The sequence below is a fragment of the Natator depressus genome, chromosome 6, assembly GCF_965152275.1.
Source record: "Natator depressus isolate rNatDep1 chromosome 6, rNatDep2.hap1, whole genome shotgun sequence".
In the NCBI taxonomy this organism is placed as follows: domain Eukaryota; kingdom Metazoa; phylum Chordata; order Testudines; family Cheloniidae; genus Natator; species Natator depressus.
Window position 1 is genome coordinate 69,987,781 of NC_134239.1, and position 20,079 is coordinate 70,007,859.

The following is a 20,079-nucleotide window of genomic DNA, read 5'->3' on the forward strand; positions in this document are numbered from 1 at the left end:
TCTCAGTGCTGTTGCACAGTCTGCATTCATTTATGTGTATAGTTTCTGAAGCAGTTTGGGATCCGACAAGGCAGGAGGAACTACATTATGCCATAGAACTCTGCTTCTGGCTCACCGATCAATTTAGTAACGTGTGGGTGGTCAAACTCCTTCATGCAGGCAGCCTCTCGCAGGAATTCTTCAATGTCGCTTGAGGTGAAGATATCCGCTGAAAGGCAGAAGCACAAGATTTTTCCTCAGTGACTCAGAGGAGCATTAAGAGACATGATTATCAGAAGCTTGCTTTGTGAGGCATAACACATTGTCTCAGACGCACAATTAGATAACATTTCACAACAAAGCCTAGCCTGCCACATTCTCCTGGGACGTAGGGGGAGAACAGAAGTTGGAACAGGGAGAGAGCCTCAAGCATACATCAGGGACATCTGGTGACTTCATTCTTGGCAGAGCAAAAACCTGTCGATTAGCAGCTCTTTTCTCAGCAACAGCTTTCATTGGAAGTCACAGAAATCATGAGTGGGGCTTAAAGACATGGGAATTAATTAGCTAAAAGGAACTGAATTATAATGTGTTGGGGGAGGTGATAGCCTGGCAGAAGAGATTAAAGATGTTGCCAACCAACTAGATAGTCTGGAATCCCAGTCCAAAATGGGGAAGACCATTTAATACATGACCTTGGTGGCACAAAAGATCAATGCTTTTATATCTCTTAGCAGTATTGCTTCTTTTAATTTGCAGGAGTGATGATTTCTTTGGCACCAGCAGCCTTGGAGATCTTGGACCAAATTCAGCAGTGACATTAAAGGGCGTGAAAGTTACTTATTGACCAGTTTCTGATCTGATAACAACAGTATAAATCTGGAGCAGCTTCCTAGATTTTTCTGCTGTTATTCCAGATTGTGAAGTGAGCTAAGGGTTCAGTGCAGCATGTCATTTCCCCTTCCTTTATGTCACTGCTGAATTTGGTGGGAGTTCTTAAGACCTGCTGGGAGATCAGATTCAGAGCCAGAGGTTTACAAGCTGGTCAGAAAAATGCTTGTAAATGGCACAACAGTGTAACTTGCACTAATCTGGTATTAAATAAATGAAAAGTGAGTGTAGTTTACAGTCTTGTACTCAGTGGGGACCAAACTCAGCTCCAAGCATAAGCAAGCATAACTTCTGTTTCAGCCAATGGCAGCTGCACCCATTTACACCACATCTGACTTTGGCTCCAGGAGTGACAGGGATGGAGTGGCGCAGGTTAGTGTGTGAGTGTGTGTATGTGAGAAAATGTCCTGCTTTATTTTATCTACTTTATCTGGTAGTTGCTTTTCCAGCTACAACCCCACTTCCCAGTCAACATGGAAGTTGGGCTTGTTTTGTACATCCACTGAATGCCAAATCAATGGGCGTTCTGCTATATTGTCACTTACACCCAACACATAACTTACGTTACTATTTACTTCACCACTGAATTTGGCCCAGAGACTTTCATCCATTTACTTCAGGATATATTTGGATGGATTTGGCCCTTCATTGCTACCTGTGTAGGGCCAAGTAGACTTGACGGAATTGTTCATGCCATAGGACTTAGTATGGTGCAGAATCAAGGAATTGAGTGGCATTCTCTGAACTTAGTAGTAATAATATTTACTATTTGCTTCTCCTGGTGCCCAGGATGTGCTAGGTGCTGTATAAACCATAAGGAGGCATCGTCCCTGCCCTGAAGAGTATATTTTAAAGAAGAAATGGACAGAGATGAAGGGGAAAGAAAAGGGATCAGAAAACAAGTGAGGTGGCTCAGCGGGAGCATGTACGGTGAAATCAATGTTGATAGACATTTACTGAGCAAAATCGAATCCTTCCAAGCCTAAATGTAATCTTTCCAAGTGATTTTATTTTAAGTGTTTCAAGTAGCCCCGCTTTCACCCACCTTTCAACATCTTTACTGCAACCTTCTGGAAAGAGCCATCCTCCAGCTTCAGTAGCGCCTCTCTAACTGACCCAAACTCGCCTGTGGAATAACCAGAGCAGGCAGTAAGGAGACAGCGCTAGCACAGATGATTCACATCACGTTTACTCCAGGGATCACGGAGGCAGAAGCTGGGAGCTGAAGAGCTATAAGGAGTATGGCTACCAGCTCCATTTCTCCTACAGCAGCCCCATTCAGCAGCCCATGAGCATATGTGTGCGTGGGAGGCCGGGGCAGCATGACCAAGGGAAAGGAAATACCGTGATGGAGGTATGCTAGGTAGGGGACAGTTTCAACTGGCAATCCTTTGCTGACTGAGGACGTGCAGAGCTGGAGGGAGGGTCATGGATCACAGCTGAGGAGTATGTCTGGAAAGGGGATATTGCGAGGGGCATGGCTGAATCAGGCTTGGCTGGGGTCTCTCAGCTGGAGAACTAAGGAAGTTTTCATCTGAGGAAGCTCTCCAAGGTGACAGCTGTCAGAGATGACAGCCAAATGACGGTGCCAGTGGGATTCATCAATCAGCCAAGACACAATCGGGCCTTATCTCTGCAAATTCAGGGATTAACATCCACTGACTATAGCTGGCCTGACACTCTATTCAAGCACTTGTGTGTGGACAGGAAGCACACGTCAATCGACTGAGGGGGTGTTTGCCCCAGTAAATTTCTCCAGTGAAAACAAGGCCCCAGTGTAGACAAAGCATGGCTGGCTACACCATGTTAAAGTTGTTTTGGCCTGAAGTGGTTTTAAACCATAACACAGATTTAAAACAAATATAATGTATCAGTTTGCATTAGTTTCAGTGTAGCTTTGATTTGCCTGATGGGATTAGTTCCAGCTGCTAAATCCACACGATTTCATAACCGCTTATCTTGCAGACGAATGCACTTGGTTTGAGGTATATTGTTTCAGATCAGAATGCTGCCAAGTAAGCAGCACTAGAGCAAGAGTGAGAAAGTGGAGCAAGATGGTTCTGGCATCTATGCCACAAGTTAAAGGACCTGATAGAAGTTAGCTTCTTTCTGCTAGCTTTTCTCCAGTGCCATGCTCAATGCTATATGTGGTCATTCCACAATCACAATGCACAAAAGATCAGGTCACAGGAACCAAAGTGGGAGGGGGTGGGGGGTAAAAGACAGTTGAAAACCACCTTTATGCTGTCCCTAAGGGCAACCAAAGGCTGTTACACAGCCAGGGATCACCAGAGCACAAGGCACTCCACCCACTGCACCCATGCCTTCTCCTACTCCCACAACACCCCTGTGCTGAGAATTGGGGTTGGGGGCCTGGAGAAGATGGTGCAGAACTGGAGGCACCAGGCCTATGCCATCTAGGGATTTTCTCAGACTAAGGGAATGCCCAAGTGCCTTGTTAGGGCAACTTTCCAGCTCATTGGTACCATGGAAGCAGCCCAGGAGCACCAGAATGTGAGCTGAGGATCTGGCCAGATGGGTCAACAGTGGGATGATCCTCTGTACCTGTCAGTGAAATCCAGACACAAGGGGCAGGCACATGTTGCCTCCACACCCAAGTTCTATTGCCTAGCAGCATCAAGATCTGAGCCCTTTTTTTCTGCAGGAAGATCATCCTCCTACCATGAAACTGACTTTCAGAAGCACATTTTTTGGAGGCTGGGGAGGTGGGTGTGGGGGGGGGGAACAGTCTCACTGGAGCAGGATTGAAGGGAATTGCATTAAAGCTAATCTTAGAAACCTGTTGTTTATGTCAAAACGAAAACCAACTCCCTTTTTCATTGCCTATGCCGCCTGACTTCGGTTTCCCTTTGGATTAATTGCTGGCCTTTTGATTAAATGCTTTACATTTTTCTAGTGATTAACCTGAACTCAAATGCTAGAGCTGAACACTCTCAAATTCTGGTCAAATTCAGATCCAGCTGCAGACTTACCCCTATAATGCTTTAAACCCAAATCGCCCCAGACAGAGAACATTTCAATCTGGATCCATATATTTTTTTTGGTCTTGGGTTTTGTTTTGTTTTTTTGTAAAGTGCCTCGTAGTCTCTGTGCTGCCTTATTTCATTTAAGTTTCTAAAGCCTATTGGGATACAATTTTTATAGAACTCCTTCCATACCATTTAGGTGCATTGTATACATTTGTAAGTTGAAGGGATGGCTGAAATTTAAGCCAATCTGCCTTAGCTTAAAACACCCAGGAAGTTTGCATACCAGTGGACCACGAGTACTGTGTAAAACCTTATGTGTACGATAGCTATAACTTAGTCTCGTGACCTGATTAAAAAACACTTAACAGCTGATGTGGCCTAATCACATCCCCATAATCAAGCCAAAGCCTTGAATTGTTTTAACCCAGGAGATGGTTAGTGCCCATCTAAAACTACAACATTTAACCATGTTCAGCAGGATCAAGGGACAAATGGGTTGTAACCGCTTCCCCTGACTTGGTGATGGTTGAAATAGACGGGGCGTTAATCAGAGTGTATTAGGTCTTGTTCAAGTTTTGGTACAGACTCACCCTTGCCTAGCATCCTTCCCAGAGTGAACTGCTGCTCCTGGATTAGAACATCCTTGAGTTTGGTCTTCAGCTCATCACTGATCCCTATGCTGTCCACTGGAAAAATGAAAGGAGGAGGGATCAAAAGAGGGATGCATGACAAAAGGTTCTATGAGAACATCCAGTGAGTCCAGCTCTCTAGCACGCTCCCATAATCCAGCCCTTCAGTCCTACTCCCACATTATATGTTGGTGACCTGGGAAAAGGGAGAGCTCCTCCCCACATCCTTGAGCTTCATGCAAGAGAAGAAGCCAATAACTTTCAGGCATGTGAAAATTGCTCTTTCAGTGCCAAAGAGGCAGTGATGGAAATCCTATGAGAACACTGCTCTTGGTAACCCCAAAAGCAAGTGGGATACAAGAGTACAGTAAATAACACTGAGGAGCCAGACTTGCATTATGACAGGTTTCAGAGTAGCAGCCGTGTTAGTCTGTATTCGCAAAAAGAAAAGGAGTACTTGTGGCACCTTAGAGACTAACCAGTTTATTTGAGCATAAGCTTTCGTGAGCTACAGACTTGCATTAGTTTCCCAGAGGGTGTTTGGGACCTCAGCTGGTGTAAATCAGCATATCTCCACTGAGTCTGTGGAGCTGCACCAGCTTACAATGGTTGAGGATCTGGCCCTTAGCTGTTATTACACACAGTACAAGTCTCCCTATGCCTGATGAGGATGGATAAGATAATACACAATACATGATGGGCACTAGGGCAATAGAGCAATTTCTGACCCCAGAGGAACAGACTCAAAGGAATGTGTTGCAACCATCCCAGTCCAGCAATGCAGCACTACTCCAAGGAACCACCCCTTTGCAGAATCTAGTCTAGAGTGTGGAACACAGAACTGGAAAATGGAATTTCTAATCCTGGATCTCACTCTTGCACAAACCACTTAACTGTGACTCAGCTCCTCATCTGTAAACAGCAGCCTAATATTTCTTCCTTGCCACATACTGATTAATTAGTTCATGTTTGTACCATATTTTTAATGCTACGGACTGTTCTATTATTATTATTAGAACTGATTGATCTCCATTACACCACTGACATTGAATTCAATGGAGTCACACCAGTGGAACACTGGTGCAATGGAGTGGTGAATCAGACCCATTATGCTTTGCACTGTGGTATGGAATGATAGCGGCCAGAAGATGTTCTCTTAGTGTAAAATCAAATGCTAGAAGCTATGTAACTAAGTAGGCTAACACACTAGCCTTTCACCTCTGTAGACTTTGTTTCAAATACAACACAGTGGCCTCAACCCAGACTCTTGTGGACATTCGTCCACAAGACAGTCCATCCCTATTGACAGCCTTTTCCCAGAGCTGGATTAGACAAAGGTTTAGCATTTAAATAGCTATGAGAACTGTATAGGGAAACATGCTCAGCACCTGCGCACACTACGTCTGGAGCCTCATTCTCGTTAATCCCAGTTTTTCATCCTAAAGAGTGAGTTTTAGGGAAAGGTGAGCGAGACCAAGATATACATGTGAATGGGACTTGTTGGAAAAAGTCACTCAGACCATTTTACCTACATGTTGCCTCAATCTGCTCTGGGCCTTCCCTGTTGAAAGACCTGGCTGCTCTGAAATGGACCACTGGCTCTCCCCTGCCGATCACAGTGCCAAAGACATGTCTAGGAGGCAAACAGAAGCACAAAATTACAATGAACAGGCCATTCCTTGCTATAGGGATATCTCCATCCAAATCTATCGGACAATGCAATGGCTCCAAACATGGAGCAGAAATGTTCAATCTGCCACAAGTCTTCATTATAAAAAACAGTGAATGAAAAACCCAGCGGAGAGGGAGCTGAAGACCACCATCTCCAGCACCCATAACCATGAAAAGAATCTATCTTACCCAAACCGAGTTTCTTTTCTTCTTTTTCGAAGGAGAATGAGTGCCAGGGCAACAGCTGTAACCAGGGCAGTGAGAATGCCCAAAGCCACAGGGACCCAGGATGTCCCATAGGGCGGTTGTCTCTGGCCATCTAGGTGGAAGATAAGACACTGGTTAGAAAGTAGGAGACCATCTATGCTTGACAAACAAAAGCTGAATTAATCCACCTCACCCAGATATTTTTCCCCTACAAGTTAATAGAACAATCTTGCTGTACTTTGTGTGCCTTGGGGAAGCTTATCAACACTGAGACTTGGCTTAAGCAACTACTCAACTGATCATCTAAAACCTGGCTGCTTAACTGAGATGAACTTCTAGCAAAGGTGGAGCAGACCTGTATCATGTGGGTGGACTCTATTCTTAGTTACACCCGTGGCAATTAAGTAAATGGAGTTGTTCCAGATTACCTTATTGTAAATGAGATCAGAATTTCATTCAGTGTGTATTGGGGTGGATTCTTAAGACAAGAGGTTACTTAACAAGGGTGGGCTCGTGTACAGGTTTCATTCTGTTTTCTCTCTGAAGTGAGTAGTCTTGTACAGGCCAAGTTATCTATACATGATGCCAAGCATACCTCACAGGCTTGGTGGCCTTCTGAAAGACAGTAGAGGAGCTTGGCATTAATTGTGACTCTGATGTTCTTTGTAAGCGAAACTGAGTAAGATGACTTTTTGAAAGTCCACCATGAGTCCATTCTTGGAGGAAACTAATCATAACATTGGTTCTAGCTTCTGTTTTGACAGTGCTCTTTGCTGTGTGCTGTCCAGAAAAGGATGGATATGAACCCCTTTCTGACTGAGAGCTGCCTCCAGAACAAATATCTTTGTGAATATACTTGGGGAAGGGGTGAGGCCAAAGGATAGGCCCTATATTGCAAATGTCCCTAAGCACAGGAGAACCTTAGAACCTGCCTGATCAGGAAATGTATGGAGCGACTTCAGCAACAAGATATGAGTGCTGATATATGGTCTCTAAATACCCATTGCTGTCTCAACTGGAATTGTGATATTTTTACTAATTTATTCCAGTTCTTCAAATCCAGGATAACCTTAATGCTTCCCAACTATTTGGGGATGGGAGAAGAATGTGGAACAGGTCTCTGGGCATCTCTCCAGCCTTGGCACTGGCTTGATAAACTCCATCATCTGACTGTTGCTTTATGAGTTTCTGCAAGAGGGAGGCTCAGGGGAATGATCTGTGAGGGGTCTGTGGAATTCTATGGAATTCTTGCTGACTACTCCAGTCACCACTGGTTGGAAAAAGTAGCAGTCCAACGGGCTGAGAACAGGAGGAAGCTCTCTCCATGGGTCCTATCTGCTCTGATGGGTGCCGGCCGAAGGGAGTCCGGCATTCTTATAGCTGGTGGAGCCTTGTCTGGTGAAGGCATTTCTGGGCCTTCTGTATCGGTTGAATTGTATAACCCTGGTGTGGAATTTTTTATGGAGCAAAGAATAATTAATGTAACAAGTTGGGGAAATGTAAGGAGACAGTGTAAACTCCTGAGCTGGAATAAATCCAGGAAATGGAGGCTAATACCCCTATGCTTGTGTAAAAGCTATCAGAGCTTTAGTTGCACTGGTGTAAATGAGATTTGGTGTCCATTTATCAGTACTCACATCTTCTTAGTCACCTTTAGCCTATTCTGGAACCTAATGATAACGCCACATTGAGACAAAGGAGGGCAGTTCGCACCTCTCTCAAAGCTATTGTTTCAGTCTGTTTGAAGATATCACTTTGGGTCACATGCAGAAAGTCTCCTTCAAAACCAGAAAGGCTAGAAACTTCCTTTTTGCGGGGGGGAAAACTAAATTCTAAAGAAACTTCTAGGACCAGCAGAGACATATTAGAATGGCGAATCACCATGTACCACCCCAGTCTGACCTCTGTGCACGACAGAAGGGGTCAGTGCTGCAGAGTGACCATCCCCTTAGCTCTGACCCCTCCTGAACCAAGGAGTGTCAATTGCACAATTTATCCATAAGGTTGGAGGAAAGGGAAGCGCGTGTCCTAGAGCTATAGGATCCCCCTCCAGATGTTCCCAGTTACATCCCTTCTTCCTGTTAAACTAGAGGGAAGCATTGCAGCCCGAGTAAAGACAGCAAGAGTTGCCTCCTCACCAGAGGTGTCACGTCCCCCCAGATTTGTTGCTTGGCTTGTACTGAGCATGTGCACACGGACTGAGCATGCTCAGTAACACTGCTGAAGCTGGCTGCCCTGATTCCTCCTCCCTAATATTGGCTGGCACGGATTGTGTCTGGTCCTCACGCTCCACCCCATGTCTCTGTCTGTGGAAGGTATCTTATGGACAGTGCTGCATGAGGCAGAATTATATATTTGCTTACATGAGCACCGAGGAGCATTCTGGTGTTATGAGAGCACTGGTTTTTATTAGCTTTGCAGTTCTTTCACCCCAAGGATGTACAAAGAGTACATCCTAAGGGTCCCCCTGAGTACATGATCATAAACATTAGAGATAGAAAACCGATTAGACCATTCTGCCCATGTCCCTGTAATATTTGTGCCAGGTGCTTCTATCTGAGTAAGAAATTCCTATGGGTAGAAAGCAGAGCTCCAACTGGCACTCTGCAATGTGACATGATTTAAAGTTTTTATAAGCTTAGCCACCCCTACCACAGCCCAGGGAGATGTTAATGACCCACTCTTGGCATTTTGCACACAGAGCACCCCCGCAAAGTGTATCCAGTGCCAGCTAGCTATTTTTGGAAAGTCAGCCACTTTTCTTTTCTCTCAGGCACAGGCCTGGAACAAAATGACATTAGTTCTGCAGTTCTATAGTTTAGGGCCTGTCAGCATTTCTATAAATAACCCTATTTCCCTGCTTTTGGGCCCTTGGTCATGGGCCAACTCTTGGCCACAACAAGTATCAGTCTAGAGATTTTTTTTTTTTTTAAAAAGCAATTTTTGAGACAAAAACAAATTTTTATGGTGATCTCATTCCGATTTAAAGGGACACCATCCCCTGGAAATCTAGTCAGCTAACAAGAATGAGATAAACGCAGCTTCAGGCACAACACATGCCCCAGAGGCCCCTGCCAGTTTCAGTGATTTTCCAGTCACATTTTCCAGTTCTTGAAGGTGATTTTCTCGTTGTGGCTGCCCTGTGAAAGACACATAGGGAACGCTGCCTGGCTGAAGGTAACGCTCACCCTGTGCAGGGAGCCAGCCCTTCAGTCCCACCTAAGCCCTCCGTTGAAGGCATAGGCGCCAATCCCGTCATGAACGCTGCGTGGCACAGATGACCACCATTGCTGATCTCACTGCAAGCATGGGGCTTTAGAGGGCTATGTGGCTGGCTTAATCATCAAAAGCATCATTAGCAGCAACAGAGAGGGTAGTGGTTGGTAAAACCTAGCTGGGCTCTCCCCACCACTCCCCCCCTCCCCCGGTCCACCCTTTCACCCAGGGCGCCAGGGCTCATGCTTCTCCCTCAAATCTTAGTCACATGGGCTGGGGGAGAAAGAAACCCCAAGTGAAGTTAGCCCCTTGGGAGCAAAGAGCCTCCTCTCCCTAGCAGGAGCTGGGAGCAGCAACAGCAATTCTGAAGCTTTTGGAACCTTCAGGAAGACTCTCCCCACTGCCTCACATCCTGATGCTGGACATTTTTCTTCCCTTCTGATTGGCTGTTTTCTTCATCTCCCCCCTCCACCACAGTGAGAGTCTCTGCCCTACGTATTGCCCTTCCTTTTCCCACACCCAGGCCCTTATTAATCCCTCCCTTACCCGTTCCCCAGCTCACACCAGGGTATGTCATTAAAACAAAACAAAACAAAACAAACCCCAAACCAAATGGAAAAAATAAACACAGTGCTAACAGGACACGTGCCACCCATCATCCCTGGCAGCACTGCTTTCATCCTGCGTCCAAAAGCCAACTACAAGCTCCTCTATCTGGAGCTAATGTCACAGACCTGGCAAAATCCGGATTCATGCGAGGACCTGGAACTGAAACCACTTTAGTGGCACTAATGGATGATCTCCTCCTGTCAGTGGATAGAAGCAGATATCCATTCTCATTCTCCTGGATCTCTCTGCAGCATTCAATGCTTTTAACAATAAGATTGTGCTGTCTTGCATGAGAGAGTTGGCAGGGATCCAAAGTAATGTACAAATTGGTCTGAGTCCTTCTGGAGGGACATACCCAAAGAGTAGTGATGGAAAACTGCACTTCCATCACTTGTGGAATCCTTGGAATCTCACAACGATCAATTCTCTTCTCTGCTTCTTTTCACCATCTGCATGCAGCCATTAGGTGAACCGTTCAGATGATACAGACTCAAATGGCAGCAATATGCAGATGACACACAGCTCTACCTATCCTTTACCACATCTCTACCTATCCTTTACCACATACAACCACACTGCTACTGCCAAAGTGGAGCAGTGCTTGGACGAGATCAGCTCATGGATGAAGAACAGCTGGTTGAAGCGGAACCTGAGCAAGAAACAGGTGATGCTGGTCAGAAGAGGAAAGTGCTTTGAAAAGTTTGCATCCACAGTGGAGGCTACACAAAATTGGCCAGTTTAGTGTGTAGTTTAGGAGTCATCTTGTATTCCTCACAGATGCTAAGCTCTCACATAGCAGCATCTGTGCATAACACTTTCTGTCTTCTCCAGTTGGCTCGGAGACTCTATCACATCCTGGTGAACCATGACCTGGCCTCAATTATTCACACCTTCATCACCTCTCAGCTGAACTACAGCTATCTGATATACTTGGGCACAAGCCTTCAGCATTTAGGAAACGCCAACTAGCACAGAAGGTTGCAGCGCGTCTCCTCAGTAACACAGGCTTCTGCAAGCACATCAGACCTGTCCTCCATTCTCCATACTGGCTTCCCACAGAATTTCGAATCCAGTTCAAGGTCTTGATCCTTATTTTCAAGGAGCTCCATGGTTTGGGCCCATATATCTGAAAGACCACCTCAAGTTCTGGGATGAAGACTGTGGTTGACAATTTCACTTCTCTGACCCAATAGAACTCTCAATAACAAGGGTAAAGCTCCTCTGTGTAGGAGACAGAACTTTCTTGGGGGCCACCTCAGGGCTGTGGAATGAACTCCCCCAAGAACTAAGTGCAAGTTGCATTTCTTTGACCTTGTCTTCTCTATTATAAATACATTGCAACATGGATATTTAAAAAACAAAACACTCCCTCCCCCAAATCCTACCAAGATAAAATGCTCCACTGAACACATTTCTCCCCCAGTGGAGAGAATGAGAGGGCAAACAACTCATGACAGATGTTAGTCATGTTACTTAATGCATGACTAGAAGGAGCTCAGATGCTATGGTCAGGAGCGCAATCTAAGAACTTATATAAAATAGAATAGAAATCCCGATCACCTGTATATATGCCACATTCTTTCCTCCTGACCTTTGTCTGTCTGGTCTATTTAGACTGTAAGGCCCAGATATTGAAAGGTATTTTTGGGGCTTTGCTCAATCAGCATTGCAAGGCCTAAGTGATTTAGATGGCTAAGTCCCACTTTCAAAAGTGAAGACATTTAGGAGCCTAAATCTCATTGAAAATCAATGGGACCCCAATTCTGATTTGCAAATAATAATAAATAATAATAATAATATCATCATCGGGCATGGAGGTCCATCTGTCATCCGAATCAGTATGGAACAAGGGATGGGAGAGGTAGGATTTCTCCTGGAATTCAGGATTTGCCCCAATGTTATTAGTCTGTCACTTTCATGAACGCCAGAGCCACACAATTCATTATATATTTTTAAATGAGACCCATCCAAGAGTTGATTTTTAATGCAGGAAATGAACTATAAAAAGTGACACTGAAACAGCATATGGGGGCTAAGGGTCAGTAAAAACTACCACATTCAAAGCAAACGCGGTAAAAAAAAATGCACAAAGATGAGATAGGGCTTGATTGCCTACTGCCCTGCACGTCCAAAATCATTTATGCCAAGTGAAACACAGGGGAAAAGTGCTTCCATATCACAACGTCAGGGTTTTGCAGCCCTTTTGCACTCACTGAGCTAGATTCTCCCCTGCATTCAGATTGAGGGCCTTTGCCTAGGAGTAGGGGATCACACATGATGAAAGGAAATGGAGAGGACAGGTCCATCAATTATTATTAGCCACTATGGTCAGAGACACGACCTCATACTCTGAATGTCCCTAAACCTCTGGCTGCCAGAACCTGGAACTGGGCAACAGGGGACGGCTCTCTCGAAATTGCCCTGTTTTGTTCATTCCCTTTGAAGCACCTGGCATTGGAAACTGTTGGACGACAGGAGACTGGGCGAGATGGACTGTTGGTCTGACCCAGCACGGTCAGTCCTATGTCATGCTCACTGTGCCCGAGCCTCCTCTCACTTGCACCATTGTAACTCCACAGTGCCATGTCCTCAGCTGGTATAAATTGGCATCGCTCCATTCCATTGACATGCTGATGTATACTAGCTGTAGACCTGACCCACTGACTCCAGTGAAATAACCCCAGATTTACTCCTGTATAAGGATGTGTCTACATGCATGGTTGCTCCAGTTTAATATAAGGTGTGATTTTAAACGGATTTAGTTATGCCAGTGCAAAAGGCTGTGTGGGGACTTGGATTAAACCTGAATGATTTTGCTTTAAACTAAATCAAGAGAAGAGACTCCACATGGGGGACTGCACTGGTTTCACTAAATCAAGGCAAATGTGTGTGGACACTGCCTAAGCAAGAAAAGAATCAGGCCCTGGCCTTTATCTCTTGAATTATATCTCCCTCCCTCTTCCATGTGCTACCCGCTGCGGCATCAGCTAAAGAAGACAGCAGCAGGTGGGACTTGTTTTGCTCATGCCAGAACTTTAAAGGTTATTTAAATTCTGTTTTGTTCAATGAAATGTACTGTGTATGTAGCCATGCTGCTTGGTCAGTTGTGCGCACTGAAAGGCACCAGGCCAGCAAGATACAGTGGGACCAGCAGCAATCACTGTTTCCCAGCTTATGAGAGAGCATTGCCATAGCAAAAATAAACTAAAATCATCCTGCTACTCACCTACGACCTCCTGGGCTGCAACCAATAAGGTGTCACTCCAGGGTCCACAGCCAGCTGAGTTCAGCACGCACACTCTGATTATAAGGTCTTTCTGGGGATTCCATGTCGTAAGATTGGCTTTAGTCTCTTGTACTGTCATTTCCCCCTGAAAGCAGACAAGAACAAAGGAATCGGGGGAAACTGTGCTTTTTTTATTATTATTAAAATAGATCATTGTGTCCAGAGGCTAGAGCAAGGCCTGGAGTCAGGACTTCTGGATTTGCCTCCTGTTTCTGTCACTGACTGGCTGTGTTACCTTAGGCTTCATCTCCTCTGTGTTTTAGCTTCCCCATCTCTAAAATGGCTAACACTAATATCTTTCTAGCTCATAAGAACATTGTGAGGCTTAATTAATGAATGCTTTGAGGTCTTTGGCTGAAAATAGCTACAGAAATATATTCTTTTGTCCTTTTCAAATACACAGTTCCTCCTGCTTCAAAGACATAAAGCTGCTGTAACACGCTGCAAAGCCACTGCCAGTTTAATCAGAAAAATAAATTCTGTTTGTTTTAACGTGTTGCCAAATTCCAATCACCATCCAGCAGTTGTAGCCAAGTTTCACTGAAGAGCACATGGCCAAGGTATTTGCTATAATTTTTAAGATCCTTTTTACATGCATCACTTACAATAGAGCCTTGAAACTTTTTGGCTACCAATATGGGCCTGATTTTCCTCTCCCACCGATATAATTCAGAAGGAATTCCACCAAAGTCAGTGGGCCTGTACTGGTGTGAAATTGGTGCACGTGTAATTCCCCCCCCCCCCCCGTCTGTTATTGCAGGCTTGCTCATCATTACAGGGTCACTGGCAAAGCATTTGTATGGAAGTGGGAAACCACCATAAAGGATCACATAAATGTCAAAAGCAGGTATCAGGGAAAAGTAAGTATTGATGTTCAAACTTAGGGGCCAGACCCTTGGCAGTGCCCTTTTAAACTCCCTTAATCACTGAATGAAATAAAGGATTTTAACCCCCTTTCACATAATTTGCAGTTGTTAATACTACTGTATCACTGGCATTTGAAAAACAAACAAGCCACAGGAGATAGAAGGCCCAGATCCAACACACTGGCCAAACTGCTTGGTGCAGGACCTTAAGAGGGCGAGGGGGGTGGTTTTCCTTCACCCGTCTCTGATGCAGGGAGCAGCTGGGAACTGGTTTGGGCCTTAATGCGCATCAGAGCTCAGGTCTGCGCTAACTTACTCTGGCCGTCGAGAGGTAGTTATGCCGCCGGGAATCACTAGTGAACAGTGCATTCAGCCATGCACTGACACATGCTGTCGGGGGGTGGGGGAAAAGGTGGGGTTTGTAGGGGGTGATACGAATCCCCAGCTGTCCTGGTAGAAAAGCTCTGGGGTGCAAAGTGGACATAGTGGGGGCCCAAGGAAATGTGGAAATATGCGCACTGTAATAACACTTTGCACTTATACACCACTTTCCATTTTCAAATGCTTCAGGACCTGATTCTCCAACACCCTGCACCCATCAATCACTGTGATAGCTGAGCACAGTTAATCTTACATATAAGTGATCAATCCAAGGGACTGCTTGCCTTGCAATGCAGCCACTGTGTGTGGTTTACACCCCCCCCCAATGTTGCAGATTTTGAACACCCAGAACTCCCACTAATTTCAAGTGACTATGTTCACAGATTTACTGATGGTATTTAATTGATATGAACAGGAGAATGCAGAATTCTCAGCTGGTGTAAATCAGAGTAGCTCCACTGAAACCAAGGGAGCAATGCTGATTTACACCAGCTGAGGATCCAGTCCAAAGACAACACAGCGCATAGGAGAGGCAGTGTGGTCTAGAAGACTCAGTTTGAACTTTCCATAAGTCTGTCCTGAAGGAGTCACCGTCAACCTCCCCAGGGTTGATTTCTGGATACGTTACCTGCGTGACGTTATCCTGACTCCACTCCAGCCTGTATCCCAGTAGATTTTCTTTCAGCATGTCCGGAGCCACTCCTTCCCACTCCAGAACCAGGCTAGTGTCTGTCTGGATGACATGGATGTTTTGTGGAGTGCTGCCTGGAGCTGGAGACAAAGGGTGGTACCCAGTCAATTGCACTGCAGAACAAGAACTCCTGTCCCCCAAGGCGCGAGAGTCACCAAAAGGCTCAGATCACCCGCTCTCAGGGGAAAACCCAAAGGAGAGAGTACGGGGAGAAAAATAAAAATCTCTGCAAGGTTCCTTTCCCTACATTTGCTTTCAATTCTTCCCTTGGGCAGTTTGGGGTTTGCCCCCACCTCCTCACTCCTACAGAAGAAGCACGGGGCTAGCCCCCATCCCCTGCAGATCTCTACCGCCCCCCTACTCTCAAGGGCCACATGGCTCTCAGAGATCCACCAGGGCACAGGCACGTGCAAACACTAGCCCTGTGCCTGCACACTGGCTTCAGGTTCTCAACGTATCATCCACCAGCACAAAGGGAGCTCCACAAGAAAGCCGTTAAGCCTGCTAGGCCTGCCCAGCTAATACAGCTATGGGGAGAGGGGGTGAGTTAGTTTCCATTCTGTCTCGCCCATCAGCATTGCCAGCCATTTTCCAACTGCAGAATTTTTATTACTGGGGATGATGTAAGAAGTGGAATGAATGGGCCAAGTTCATCCCTGGTGTGACTCCATGAAGTTACACCAGCGATGAGTCACCAGACATACCTTTGGCCCGGTTTACTGATTTTATTTTAAGATCCTAAGTGGGGTTTGTAGCTTTCACATTTGACTTATAAACTTGCAAATCTGATCTGGAAACTAGTGGGTGAGAATAAATATGGAACCACCTCCCAAAAAAATCCTGTTTACTATCAGTTTTTGACAATAGTATCACACACAGTAAGACAAATAATTGGAGCAGAACTTTAGGAGACTTCAGAGTGGATTCTCAAACTGATGACCTATAGGTTCCTTGTCTTTCTGATTCCGTGAGGAGTTCAATGAAATTTATAAATGGTTTGTCCCAAGCTTTCCCCCCCAGATCAGAACAGACTCGTTATATAGTAACACTTCTTTTAACTTTTCCAACCTCTGTCTGACATCTGCTTACCTATCTCCAGGGTCTGAAAATAAACCCAGTCTGTGAAAGGGGAGGTGCCCATCTCATTAGTGCACTGAACCCGCACACTATAATTGCTGGAGTGCTTTAATCCTGGTAAACCACAGGTAAAAGGAGGAACAGGGACAATTTCTGTAGAGCCTTCGTGATTTTCGGGTGACTCAGCAACCTGTTTCATAAGGAAAAGCAAGAAGATATATTAGGATAAGCAGAGTGACCGACAAGAGCATGCTGTACAATGGGGCATTTGTTTCATGCAAATGGCTAATTTCTGAACCAGTTCAGGACCAAGTAGCAACAAATGCTGAATCAGCAGTATAATACCATATTTAAAGGGATGCTGTCAAATTAAAAATCATGGGCCATCCCCTCCATTGACTTCAATGCAAGTACCTGATGCTCTGGCCCCACATTTAAAAATGTTTCCTCACCTGCATTACAAATCACAATTGGACTATTAAAAGTGAAAGGCATTTTTAAAATCAAAATTTACTTTATGCTACTGACGCTGCTTGTTGACTTTTTGCATTTCTCTAAGCTTAGACAAAGAAAAACAGAGCAGTCAGCTCCCCTCTTGTTCATTGTCAGTTTCTAATCAATGTCACTTTCAGGGTCTCTTGCATTAGCACAATGCTACAGCGTTTGGGTTGCAAATGCTGCAGAAAAAGCACTTTTCTTTCAAAACCAAAAAGCTTTCGACGGGAATTAAAAAGAAAAAGAATCTTGGCATTATTTCTACAGGCCTTAATTTCTCTAAAACTGAAGTTTTACCAGACCTGAATTTTGGATCCCATTTGCTCTCACTGTGTCCCTTTTATAGGCAGACAGGTTCAACACTAGCACTCCCTGATGGCCTGAGAATAGTCGGACTCCACCGGGCAGCTCCAACTCAGCACATCTTACTGAAACGCACGCGCCATGAGTCAGCAGCGAAGCTGGGGATCAAGCCCAGGAGTCTTGACAAAGGGGACACGTCTTTGCAAACTTTATCTCCACTACGAATGTAACAGTCCTCTGCCCCATTTTGATCCATTAATTTATTTTGCTAATAATATTGACACTTAGGCTGTTACAGTACATAATAGGCTGACTTGTTGTTCCTGTTGCCAGTCAATATCATCCGGAGCTGGGTGGGAGCTATCAGACTTTCACGTTTAAATTCTGTCATTCTGCTTATGCTTCTGGAGAGTCAGAGAGGCTGCATTCGTTTCCCACCCCCGCCCTCTGAAATACCTCTTGCATTGAAGTGAGGAAAAGTGGCACTATTTTAGCCTTTTCTCGAGAAGCTCCAAGGGTGCACTGACCCATAGTGTATCCAAGGTGCCCAAGAACCAGAGCCGATGCGCCCCCCTTTCTGCACCCTCCTAGCAGGAGGACAATCATTCATTCACGGGGAGCCAGAGGCATGCATTTTCACATGGAAAATGTGGGTCAACGGCTCTCACAGAATCAGAGCTGCGGGGTGAGGAGGGAGGGAAAATGAAACATGAGATTGCCAGTGCCAAAACCACTGCGGCACTGCGGGAACCCCAGCTCCCTTAGTCTAACGATTTCCTGTAAAGGGAATATTATTGTCCAGTTCACCGGATCGGAGATACAAACAGGGGCACAGAAAGGGCTGGGAGGCTTAAGAAATGCTAAAGCCTGGTGAGTGGATGGAATCTGAGCTGTTTTGATTCTGCTCCCTTTCTGCCTCTCTCCCCGCTTCAAAGCAGAGAGGAGGAGCTCAAACCCCAGAAAGATTAGCATTGGTGAGGCTGATGAGCATGCATACCAGAAAGAATGGACTGTACCAACTGGGGCTAACTCAGCCTTGCAAAGCATAGGAAGAAATTCATTTTGAGCTGCAAACAACAGCAGCAGCAGCAGCAACAACAAAATACTACCAGAGACACAGAAAGCTACTTACATCCAGGCATCATTTCTGCTGCGGGGTAAAAAGAAATGTCTCTGCAACGATGGTTTATTTTATTTATGAAAGGGAATAAGCATCAGAGCACGGACTCTCCTATTTCCTTGCCCCTCCCCAAAGGGGACAGGAGAGAAAGCAGGTTAGCATATGCTGCATTTGTTCTCCAGGTTTACATCTGTGCTTCTAATCCCCTCCTTCCAATGAAAGTGTCTCAGCATCACATAGGGATTCCAGGGAAGCTCACATCAAGCTGTGACAGGGGAGGGGAGTCAAAGGGGGCTGTGTGAACACTGCCCAATATTCATACCTGAGAGATGCACAAGCAGAGGGAATGAGCCTGGTTTGTCTGGCCTGGATTGTTGTAGGATTGATTGTCTCTCTCTGCTTGGCACTCTGGCACCAAACGTGTGGCTCAGCTTCCAAGTAACACCAGGGCCAAATGTTGCAAACTTGGATGCCTAAAGCTAGGCACATATGTAAGTGGGCTGATTGTCAGAGGTGCTGAGCGCCCACAATTTCCACGGTCTTCAGCTGGAGCAACAGGAGCTCAGCACCTCTGAAAATCAGGCCATCTGTTTCGGTGCCAAGATCCGGACCAATCAGAGAGATCCCATTGTGCATGCATGAAGAGTCCCGAGGGCCATACCTGAACTGTGCAAGAATGAAGGGGAGAGCGGCCATCAAATCCTGGGACCCACATCACGCTGGCATTCCTGCTGGTGACTCGGGTTACGGTCACATTGAAAGGGGGGAGAGGCATGGCTACAGAAAAAAACAAGGAAACTCTTTAGGTATACACAGAACTGAGCCGAAGGTCACATGGAAATAGGCAGAGGGTACAGTCTGGGGATTTGGGGCTTGAGCACAGGATGTGGTTGAAAATATTCTTTGGGGGTGCTGAGCCTGCCCCACACTCACCCTGCAGCAGCAGCTGCTTTCCCATGGGGCTGAGCCCAGCTCCCTGCTCTGGCCCATCGGCTCTCACTGCTCACAGATCCAGAGTAGCCCACCACAGCGTCACTTGATGCACCCATCTGTGCACAACTGGGGCCCTCCCGCTATGATGCCCTCCCCCTGCGATGCCCCACTCCGCTTTCTTCCTGGCTGTGGCACCACCAGCCATGGGGCTTTGCCTGCCGATCTGGGCAGGTGTGCACGATGGCTCAGATAATAGATTTGGGACAGCTGAGCCCCCTCTAGTCCTAGCCACCCACTGCCTCTGATCTTGAGCCCACTGAAGTCAGGCCTTTGGAGATGGCCCCTGAGAGCTGCCAGATGGAATTGCTCACACTATTCTAATTCCTGCTTAACAGTGAACTTATTCACTGTTTGGTTATTGAAGATATATGCAAACACATGGCAGTTGTTCCAGACTTTTCTCTCAAACATTTTCAAATGGAACTTGAGTTGGTAGTCCCAGGGTTATGGTTACTAGCCCACAAAGCACCCTATTTTATGATAGGGAAACTGAGGCATGGAGAGGTTAAATGATTTGCCCAAGGTCAGACTCCAAATTAGTGGCAAAGCTGGGAACAGAACCACGCTCCCCAGACTAGTAATTTAACATGAGTATCCTTCCTCCCCTAACAAGGCATGAATGGAGCTTCACTACCTAGTTCTTACAATGTCACTCTGCCCATTCACCTAAATCTC

At 45.7% G+C, this 20,079-nt stretch overlaps 1 protein-coding gene across 5 annotated transcripts in view; it reads right to left on the reverse strand.

Annotated features, from left to right (window-relative positions):
• TYRO3 (TYRO3 protein tyrosine kinase) overlaps positions 1–20,079 on the reverse strand; it is a 110,067-nt gene that overhangs the window by 31,339 nt on the left and 58,649 nt on the right. For all 5 annotated transcript variants that reach the window (XM_074955668.1, XM_074955667.1, XM_074955666.1 and 2 more), the window contains 9 exons: positions 19,073–19,188; positions 16,506–16,683; positions 15,354–15,496; positions 13,419–13,563; positions 6,350–6,479; positions 6,022–6,122; positions 4,451–4,546; positions 1,916–1,996; positions 116–208 (listed from right to left, as the gene is read on the reverse strand). In XM_074955668.1, coding sequence (XP_074811769.1) covers positions 116–208; positions 1,916–1,996; positions 4,451–4,546; positions 6,022–6,122; positions 6,350–6,479; positions 13,419–13,563; positions 15,354–15,496; positions 16,506–16,683; positions 19,073–19,188 — 1,083 coding nt within the window. The remainder of the gene's footprint in view (positions 1–115; positions 209–1,915; positions 1,997–4,450; positions 4,547–6,021; positions 6,123–6,349; positions 6,480–13,418; positions 13,564–15,353; positions 15,497–16,505; positions 16,684–19,072; positions 19,189–20,079) is intronic.